Source organism: Nansenia antarctica (assembly GCF_963989245.1).
Source record: "Nansenia antarctica genome assembly, chromosome: 13".
Lineage (NCBI taxonomy): Eukaryota > Metazoa > Chordata > Actinopteri > Argentiniformes > Microstomatidae > Nansenia > Nansenia antarctica.
The window spans coordinates 31,233,573-31,244,556 of NC_137683.1; the positions used below are offsets into that span (position 1 = coordinate 31,233,573).

Genomic DNA, 10,984 nt, shown 5'->3' on the forward strand with positions numbered 1-10,984 from the left:
TTTAGACATTATAACACATTACTAGGGAAATCTATCCATAGATTAGCCTACACTGTGTAGCCTACGTGTGTACACTTTGAGTTGAATTACTGAAACGAATGAACTTTTGCACGTTATTCTAATTGTTTTAGTTGCACCTGTATTACAAGTGTTATATTAGATTATATTAGCATACGAAACTGTGAGGACACTGAGCTGTGAATAGGTGGCAGTCATGAACGGTCGATTGTAATTGTTTACCAATCATTATTGATATCCAATCAGGACGGTCGTTTAATAAGGTGTCAACCAATAGGATTCATCGACCACACCTACATAAGAGACTCATTAACTCACTAGACTAATTATTAAATTAGAGACAGCTGCGTCGCGCGTTTCCCACCCTGTGTCTTGTTCACCTCACTCCAAGCTTAGTTATTCCGTCTGTCATGAAAAAACTGAACTTTTCAACAACATTCAGCCTTCAGTAAATAGATTATGGGGCTACTTGTCAGACATGTGGGACACTACGAGAGGCTTGGCATGAAAGAGGAAGGGGAAAGTTGAGGAGTTTGCAGGTGTGCTGACCGGAGGTAAGGACGCGTTTAGTTGAAGCCAACGGCCGTTTTATTTCTCTGTTTGACTGTTATTGTGTTGTTACCAACAGAAGAATATTGCAGGGGATTTTGGGAAGAAGAATCAACAAGAAAAGCGTTTCCGAACTTTTTTTGAGGGGTTTCTGTTGGTGCAACCCAGCCTAAATGTAATAAACTACTACAGTGTTAAGTTGTGTCCTATAGTGTAATGTTGTCTCTTTCCCTCAGGTCTGCAGCATCTCAGCGCTCCTGTTCTGGTTCAGAGAATCCCAGTCCTGGTGGAGACCTTTATGGTAGGTGTCAATGTACCACCACACTGGACACATGTTTGTTTTAAAACCTCAAAATGGATACATTTCACAGGTATTGTGATAGTACACTGAACTGTTTGTCTGTAAACTGCTGTCTTGACTGATTTGTCGATAGAATGCAGTAAGAGCAAAACATTGTAATACATTTTATATATAGCTTCAATTCATGTCACCTTCAAATAATGAGAACAAGAATAGATGGATAAATAAAAAGTAAAACAAAAGCACAGATGGTAAAAACATCAATACAAATAGTTAAATATTAAAATCTGGTTTAAAAGGATGCTAAAAAAAGATCAGTGAGAGCTGAGAATTGTAACACATGCCAACAAATCACCCTGAGGTAGTAATTGAACCTGTATTTTGTTTCCAGGTCTTCAAATAATGACATATCGTAGACTGGGAAGCATCACCAGGTAGGACCATTGGTTTCAACCATGCATTCATGGATTGAACCTTTCTACCTAAAGCTGTGAGTGTGGAATGAGTAGGTTTTTTATTTTTTTTCTTATTTTTCTTATTGTGTATTTGGGAGTGACAGGGTACATCAAAGAATGCACCAGAATGTTTCATCCATAGTCCTGTAGTTTTGGTTTACTCTCTCTGCATCATTTCAGCACAGTTTTTCATCCATAGTTCCATAGTTTCATCCATAGTCCCGTAGTTTTGGTTTACACTCTCTGCATCATTTCAGCAAGAAAGGGTAGGCAGGCTAGGCTAGGCATTTCAACAAGATGTTAGGGTAGCCATTTCAACAATACTTTAGGATAGTAATTTCAGCAAGATGTTAGGGTAGTCATTTCAGAAAGATGTTAGGGTAGTAATTTCAGCAAGGCCTTGGGTAGATAGGCATTTCAGCAAGGCCTTGGGTAGGCATTTCGGCATGGGTTTGGGTAGGCATTTAGCAAGGCCTTGGGTAAGCATTTTTAGCAAGGCCTTGGTTAGGCATTTCAGCAAGGCATAACGTTTGCCACTGTGTTTCCAGACTCTTTCACGTCTGTCACATGTGCTCAGCGTGAACCTGTTCTCTTCTGTGAAGAGAACGGGGCGCCAATGGCGAACATGCCAATTCTGCTGTTCTCTGGCAAATGACAATCGAGCTGCACCACTGTCCTAGGGGTCTTACTGTTCTCCCTCTGTGCCAAGTCTCTTGGCTCGGTAATCTCCTCACATGGGTTCTTCTACCATCGCAGCAGCAACAGTACGCTCAACGCAGCAACAGTACGCTCATCACAGCAACAGTACGCTCATCGCAGCAACAGTACGCGAATCGCAGCAACAGTACGCTCCTGCAGATTCATCCTCTACAACATCAGAAGGATACGACCATTCCTCACCAGAGAAGCAGCTCAACTCTTGGTCCAGTCACTGGTCATCTCTCACCTTGACTACTGCAACGCACTCCTGGCCGGAGTCTCCACCTCCGTCATCAGACCTCTGCAACTCATCCAGAATGCTTCTGCCCGTCTGGTTTTCAACCTCCTCAAATTCTCTCATATTTCCCACCTCCTTCACACCCTTCACTGGCTCCCGTTGGTTAGTTTTTGTTCTTCCTTGTTCATGTTTGTTCATTCGGCCGGCCCTGGGACTTTTGTGGCTCTAAGCAAGATTTTTTTATAAAAGCAACAAACGCACAAACAAAAAGCACAAGTAAATAAAAATATTCAAAATAAATAAAGTGAACACAAATTGTTCTGTTAACTACAAAACAAACAACAGTGATAGACTACTGTAGAAGCTAAATTATTAATTAAAACTATTCAAAATAATGAAGTCAAAATGTAAATATTAAAAGCAACAACCTTGCACATATCAAGGTCTATAAGTAAAGACAATGACAAATGTACACCAATAAAAACCAACATATTTGACAAATAAATAGCAATGAACAATCAATTTAAGAGTGCAAAATATTCCAAATAAATAAAGTGAACCCTACAAAATTGTTCTGTTAACTACAAAACAGCTATAGGCTACTGTAGAAACTAAATAACAATTTACAACAGCAAATTATTCAAAATAATAGTCAACATTTAAACTATAAAAACAACAAACTTGCACATAACAAGGTCTATAACTAAAGACAATGACAAATGAACACAAATAAACACCAACATATTTTTGACATTAATAGCAGTGAACAATCAATTTAAGAGTGCAAAATATTCCCCCCAAAATAAAGTGAACCCTACAAAATAGTTAACTATGTTAACAACAAAACAACAGGCTACATGTCTTGGGCCGGCCCTGGTTTGTTCTTACATTCTTTTCTTCTTCATTTCTTATATTCTTTCCTCTGTTAATTATTTTGTTCTTCCATCCCTCTGTTCGTCCATACTTGCTTCAGTGTTTTTGTCCATCTGTCCCTTCATTAGTTATTCCTTTAAACATTTTTCTGTTAATCAATTTCACCTGCTTTCGTGCAAATAAAAGCAACAACAGGTGGACAGGAGAGGCAACAGCAAGACAACCCCCAAAAAGGAAATGGTCATGCAGGTGGTGGCCACAGACCATTTCTCTCTCCTTATCCTTCCTGACTGATTTTTCTCTAGTTTTGCTTTCTGCTAGTGCCCTCGTCATTACTGGTAACATGAGGCGGTACCTCCAGCCATCACGCGAGGAGCACTGCCAGAGCCCTACAGAACGACCTCCAGAGGCTTACTTGTGTGCATATTTCTGACCAAACTGACTCCATGAGGGCCCGACGTCCTCTAGTGGGACTTGTGTCTTGTTGTCTCAGGTGTAGAATGATTACTGAACTGGTCTCTATTGTCTCAGGTGTAGAATGATTATGAACTGGTCTCTATTGTCTCAGGTGTGGAATGATTATGAACTGGTCTCCATTGTCTCAGGTGTGGAATGATTTCTTATGAACTGGTCTCCATTGTCTCAGGTGTGGAATGAACTGGTCTCCATTGTCTCAGGTGTGGAATGAACTGGTCTCCATTGTCTCAGGTGTAGAATGATTACTTATGCTGATTTGCTCAGACAGACCCCTCCTTCCAGTTCCTGTGCCTCAAAGGTAATTTCAATATATATACAATATTAACACAATTAAACCTTAACAATGTATATTTGATCCCCCACAGGGATATCCACCATACTCACAGCCCAGCACTGCATTTACATTTTTGGCATTTAGCAGACACCTTATTCCAAAGCAACTTACAATCATACATTTGAGTAAGTGAATCGTCTTTCCAACAGTCATAGCAGGAAAAGTAATCTATGCATAGGCTAGGGGCCATTGGCAGTCGTCATGCTAGAAGAACGAAGATTTATAGACATTGGTGAAATCGTACAAGGGGGTAGTAGATGTCTCTGGAGAAACCGTATGGGGGGGGATGCAGGTGTCTCAGGAGACACAGTGCTGGGGGGTAGTAGATGTCTCAGGAGGAGCAGTATAGGTGCATCCTGAAGAGATGAGTCTTCATTCTCTGACAGATGATGGGGAGTGACTCTAGAGTTCTGACAGCCATGGGAAGCTCATTCCACCAGCAGGGAGCGAGAGTAGTGAAGAGATGTGACTGAGCAGCGTCACTGCCGCATTGGCGTAGAGGTGGTGGGGCCAGTCGGCCAGCAGAGGTGGAGAGTGGAGTGGATGGGCTGAAGTTACCCCCCCAAACTTAAGCCTGTTTACTCCACTCCTCCACCTCTGCTGGGGGACTGGTCCCACCACCTCTACGCCAACGCAGCAGTCACGCTGCCCGGTCACGTCTCTTCACTACACTCGCTCCCTGCTGGTGGAATGAGCTTCCCACTGGTTTCAGAACTGCAGAGTCACTCCCCATCTTCTGTCGGAGACTGAAGACCTCCATCTCTTCAGGTTACATCTTAACTGCAACTCCTGAGACATCTACTACCCCCCAGCACTGTGTCTACTGAGACACCTGCTTTCTCCTCTACTGTGTCTCCTAAGATGTCTACTTTCCACTGTCTCAGGTGTAGAATTATTACTTATGAACTGGTCTCCATTGTCCCAGGTGTAGAATGATTATGAACTGGTCTCAGGTGTAGAATGATTAACAGTGGTATAATAGTGGTATAACAGTGGTATAACAGTGTATAAATAGTGGTATAATAGTGTATAACAGTGGTATAATAGTGGTATAATAGTGTATAATAGTGGTATAAATAGTGGTATAACAAGGGTATAAAAAGTGGGATAATAGTGTATAACAGTGGTATAACAGTGGTATAATAGTGGTATATCAGTGTATAATAGTGGTATAAATAGTGGTATAACAAGGGTATAAAAGTGTATAAAAAGTGGGATAATAGTGGTATAACAGTGGTATAATAGTGGTATAATAGTGGTATAACAGTGTATAAATAGTGGTATACTAGTTGTATAACAGTGGTATAACAGTGGTATAACAGTGGTATAATAGTGGTATAACAGTGGTATCGGATCGGTACTCGGTATCGGCAAGTACTGCACGGTCAGGTATCGGGATCGGGATCGGGATCAAAAAATGGTATCGGAACAACACTAATGATTACTTATGAACTGGCCTATCTTGTCTCAGGTGTAGAATGATTATGAACTGGTCTCAGGTGTAGAATGATTACTTATTAACTGGTCTCTATTGTCTAAAGTGTAGAATGAACTGGTCTCCATTGTCTCAGGTGTAGAATGAACTGGTCTCCATTGTCTCAGGTGTAGAATGAACTGGTCTCCATTGTCTCAGGTGTAGAATGAACTGGTCTCCATTGTCTCAGGTGTAGAATGAACTGGTCTCCATTGTCTCAGGTGTAGAATGAACTGGTCTCCATTGTCTCAGGTGTAGAATGAACTGGTCTCCATTGTCTCAGGTATAGAATGAACTGGTCTCCATTGTCTCAGGTGTAGAATGATTACTTATGAACTGGTCTCCATTGTCTCAGGTATAGAATGAACTGGTCTCCATTGTCTCAGGTGTAGAATGATTACTTGTGCTGATTTTCTCAGACAGACCCCTTCCCCAGTTCCTGTGCCTCAAAGGTAATTTCAATATATACAATATTAACACAATTAAACCTTTACAATGTATATTTGATCCCCCACAGTAATATCCACCATACTCACAGCCCAGCACTGCATTTACATGTTTGGCATTTAGCAGACACCTCATTCCAAAGCAAATTACAATCATACATTTGACTAAGTAAGTGAATAATCTTTCCAACAGTCATAGCAGGAAAAGTAGTCTATGCATAGGCCATGGTCCATTGGCAGTCGTCGTGCTAGAAGAACGAAGATTTATAGACATTGGTGAAACAGTACAAGGGGGTAGTAGATGTCTCTGGAGAAACAGTATGGGGGGGGGGGATGCAGGTGTCTCAGGAGACACAGTGCTGGGGGGTAGTAGATGTCTCAGGAGGAGCGGTATAGGTGTATCCTGAAGAGATGGAGGTCTTCAGTCTCTGACAGATGATAGGGTGTGACTCTGCAGTTCTGACGGCCATGGGAAGTTCATCCCACCAGGGGGCAGTAGTGAGCATAGTGAAGAGATGTGACTGAGCAGCGTCACTGCCGCATTGGCGTAGAGGTGGTGGGGCCAGTCGGCCAGCAGAGGTGGAGAGCGGAGTGGATGGGCTGAAGTTACCCCCCCAAACTTAAGCCTGTTTACTCCACTCCTCCACCTCTGCTGGGGGACTGGTCCCACCACCTCTACGCCAACGCGGCAGTCACGCTGCCCGGTCACATCTCTTCACTACACTCACTCCCTGCTGGTGGAATGAGCTTCCCACTGGTTTCAGAACTGCAGAGTCACTCCCCATCTTCCATCGGAGACTGAAGACCCATCTCTTCAGGTTACATCTTAACTGCAACTCCTGAGACATCGACTACACCCCAGCACTGTGTCTCCTGAGACACCTGCTTTCTCCTCTACTGTGTCTCCTAAGATGTCTACTTTCCATTGTCTCAGGTGTAGAATGATTTCTTATGAACTGGTCTCCATTGTCTCAGGTGTAGAATGAACTGGTCTCCATTGTCTCAGGTGTAGAATGAACTGGTCTCCATTGTCTCAGGTGTAGAATGAACTGGTCTCCATTGTCTCAGGTGTAGAATGAACTGGTCTCCATTGTCTCAGGTGTAGAATGAACTGGTCTCCATTGTCTCAGGTGTAGAATGAACTGGTCTCCATTGTCTCAGGTGTTGAATGAACTGGTCTCCATTGTCTCAGGTGTAGAATGATTTCTTATGCTGATTTGCTCAGACAGACCCCTCCTTCCAGTTCCTGCGCCTCAAAGGAAATTTCAATATATTTAGAATATTAACACAATTAAACCTTTACAATGTATATTTGATCCCCCACAGGGATATCCACCATACTCACAGGCCAGCACTGCATTTATATTTTTGGTGTTTAGCAGACGCCTTATTCCAAAGCAACTTACAATCATACATTTGACTAAGTAAGTGAATCATCTATCCAACAGTCATAGCAGGAAAAGTAGTCTATGCATAGGCCATGGTCCATTGGCAGTCGTCGTGCTAGAAGAAGGAAGATTTATAGACATTGGTGAAGTCGTACAAGGGGGTAGTAGATGTCTCAGGAGAAACAGTATGGGGGGGTGGGGGGGGAATGCAGGTGTCTCAGGAGACACAGTGCTGGGGGGTAGTAGATGTCTCAGGAGAAACAGTATGGGGGGGGGGGAATGCAGGTGTCTCAGGAGACACAGTGCTGGGGGGTAGTAGATGTCTCAGGAGAAACAGTATGGAGGGGGGGATGCAGGTGTCTCTGGAGACACAGTACAGGGGGGTAGTAGATGTGTCAGAAGGAGCAGTTAAGGTGTAGCCTGAAGAGATGAGTGTTTATTCTCTGACAGAAGATTGGGAGTGACTGCAGTTCTGGCAGCTGTGGGAAGCTCATTCCACCAGCGGGGAGCGAGTATAGTGAAGAGACGTGACTGCCGCATTGGCGTAGTGGTGGGGCCAGTCGGCCAGCAGAGGTGGAGGAGCGGAGTGAACGGGCTGAAGTTTGGACTCACGACTTGAGCAGTAATTCTAAATCCGAGCTGCTTCTTTTCATTCCACCAAAGTCTGTCGCGATCCCCTGTAGCATGGTCTTGAAGTTAGCTAGCTCCGCACCTGTGTCAAACTTGGCCTCCTCAGTCGTTGCCATCTCTTTTCCTTCTTTTTTTCCCCCTGCACGTATACTGTCACCTGGCATGTTCTCAAGTTGTTTATAGCACTATTAGGCTTTTAATCTGGTACTGTTTTTTAGAGGGGTATTGAGTTCAGCTCTGAGGAGCTCTTTAGCTACACAGCTTCTCTGGTGAGGGATGGACGTATCCTTCTGATGTTGTAGAGCAAGAATCTGCAGGTGCGTGCAATGTTCGCTGCAATGTTCTCCGCAAAGGATAGGCGGTTGTCCAGGATCACTCCAAGGTTCTTGGCTCTCTGGGAGGAGGTTACAGTAGAGTTCTCAACTGTGATGGAGAGGTTTTGGAGAGGGCAGGCTTTCCCAGGGAGGAAGAGTAGATCAGTCTTGTTTAAGGTTGAGCTTGGGGTGGTGGGCTGACATGCATGCAGAGATGTCAGCAAGAAACGCAGAGACACGTGTTGCCACATGTAGGTCGGGAGGGGGGGGGGGGGGGAAGACAGGAAGAGTTGAGTGCCACCTGCCTAGCTGTGGTAGGAGAACCCATGTGAGTTGATCACAGAGCCAAAACACTTGGCATAGAGGGAGAACAGTAAGGACCCTAGGACAGTCGTGCAGCTCAATTGGCATTTGCCAGAGAACACCAGGATTTGCAGGTTCGTCATTCGCACCCCGTTCTCTTCATAGAAGAGAGACAGGTTCACGCTGAGCAGATGTGACAGACGTGAAAGAGTCTGGAGACGCAGTGGCGAACGTTATGCTGCCTGCAACATCATCCAGCGTGACCGGTTTGGTTATATGCCGCGATTCCGAGTTGTTGTAATGTTGTTGAAAAATGTATGTAATTGTATGTTTTTGATATCTGCCTAATAAAGTTGCCTCCTAAAATCCATCCCCTCGTCCACGTCGTAGGAGGCGGAAACGGATAAGTTACAGGTGACATTTAGCTCACGAGTAGCAGCACCTGTGATTTACCTGGCAAACGGGGCACTGGTGTTGTATGTTTACATTTTTAAGAAGTAAATACAGTTGAAGACTAAAAGGATAAATGTTATATTTTCTCACCAACCTGTGAGGTTTAATATCAACTTAACATCGCCCAATGAATGAATACCCCCGTCAGCCCATTGTTGGAATCTAATCGGACGCCCCCCAATTAAGAGTGCATCATTATTAAATATTGGTGAGCAGGGGTTCCATCCAGAGGGCAGTTTGCATGTTTTCGTCATTGCTCGCCAGACACTGATTAATTGAGAAATGATTAGGCCAAACCGTCGCCTACACTGAGCAGGTGGAGTGTTTGAAAACAGCACCTCCTTCAGAGTGAGAGGGAATGTCAATCCCTCTTCCAAAGCACGCCAAGAAACCTCAGCCATGGGATTAAACCAAGTTACGGGAGGCTTTTGTGTTGTTGGTCCACCTTGCTTTAGATACTGAAGCTCATGGCAGAGCTTCAGTATCTAAAGCAAGGTGGACCAACAACACAAAAGCCTCCCCCCTTTATGACAATAAAGTTGAATCTAATCTAATCTAACCTTTCCTTATCCCCTAACCTCTCCTTAACCTTTATCTAAGCAAACTACGGAAGGTACGTACTAAACAACACCAATAACACAAACAACCTAAACGCAAAAAAAAACTAAGAGTCGACAAACAAACTAACTAACTAACTAACTAACTAACTAACAGAACACAACCAAACGCAAAACCAGTCGACTGACAATGAGACACAACGAGGAACATTTAAACAGACGGGCAGCCCTCTGATTGGAGGATGGGCAGCCCTCTGATTGGACGGGATTGGAATGACGAATGGGGGAACAGATTGGCCTATCGCTAAGCCACGCCCCAAAAGAAACTCTCTAATATCTGATGGTGAAAAGCTTCTAGACAAAATATTCTTGTCATCTTTAAAAAAAACAAAAAAAACATGTCTATTACTTACTTGTAAATCAGAAATGAAAAAAAAAAAAGTTTGAACTCCCGCCATTGTAAGTCATTGAATGTCAGTCAGTCACGGTCAGTGAAGCGTTGTTTGTTTGTCTGTTTGTCCGAGTTTTCAAAGGGGGCGTGGCTTAGCGATAGGTCCATTGTCGACACCTGAATGTAATAGTAATAATAATAACGTTTTATTTGTTTAGCGCTTTTCCTGCAAACGTTGCAGCTCAAAGTGCTCCAATCATTATATAATCATCATTTAATTATTTAGTAATTTAAAGGCAATATGGGTGGGCAATAAATATGGGCAATAAAGATGGGTTTTTAGTCTTGACTTGAACATTATGTGCTGAGGTTGCATCCCTAATGTAAACTGGCGGTGTCACCCCCATTGTTTCTGTTGCAGGCAGGGAAGGTTCCGGGGTAGGGATAGTTATGTAACACCCACCATATAGGTCCCTAGCATAAGAATGACAGTTGAGAATGTACTTTAAATAGAAAATTGTTTTATTACATTAGTTCACAATCCAGGCCCACATTGACCTCTCTCCAAAGAACCTCAGTTATTGTTACCAGGGCAGGTGTTATATTCACTGCACACCATAGGCTACACACTGTAGAAAAGGGTTGTTCACTGCACACGCCCGTAGGGAAATACTTTGACACTCTGGGTGAATAAGTTTACACACGTGATAGGATTCACTGCAATCATCTATAAATATAGCACACTCAAACCTGCCCTGATGGTACAGGTTTGAGTGTGCTATACTCAAACCTGTATACTCCCGGAACTGGGATTAACCCGGTGAAGTGGCAATGGTGGGGGAAAAGCGGATTTAAATAACAAACAAACAAACAAACAAACAAACAAAAAAGAAAAACTAGTCCGCCCCGCTACCGGCACACTTGCCCAGGCGGACTAGATAAGAACATAAACTATAACCAAACAAAACGTCTCACGGCAAGAGCAGCTGGCCGCACTGATGCTCTGGTACGTCGATGGCAGCGTCCTACCAGCGACTACCAGCCGCCTTCAACCCAGCAGGGAAGTAGGTGACCTGTAATACAT

The 10,984-nt window shown here is 43.6% G+C and overlaps 1 protein-coding gene across 1 annotated transcript in view; it reads right to left on the reverse strand.

Moving 5' to 3' along the window:
- Positions 1–799: 799 nt before the first annotated feature.
- Positions 800–10,984, reverse strand: part of LOC308169529 (uncharacterized protein) — a gene marked incomplete at both ends in the record, with an annotated part of 12,629 nt that continues 2,444 nt past the window's right edge. The window contains one exon of the mRNA XM_080544213.1: positions 800–891. Coding sequence (XP_080400339.1) covers positions 800–891 — 92 coding nt within the window. The remainder of the gene's footprint in view (positions 892–10,984) is intronic.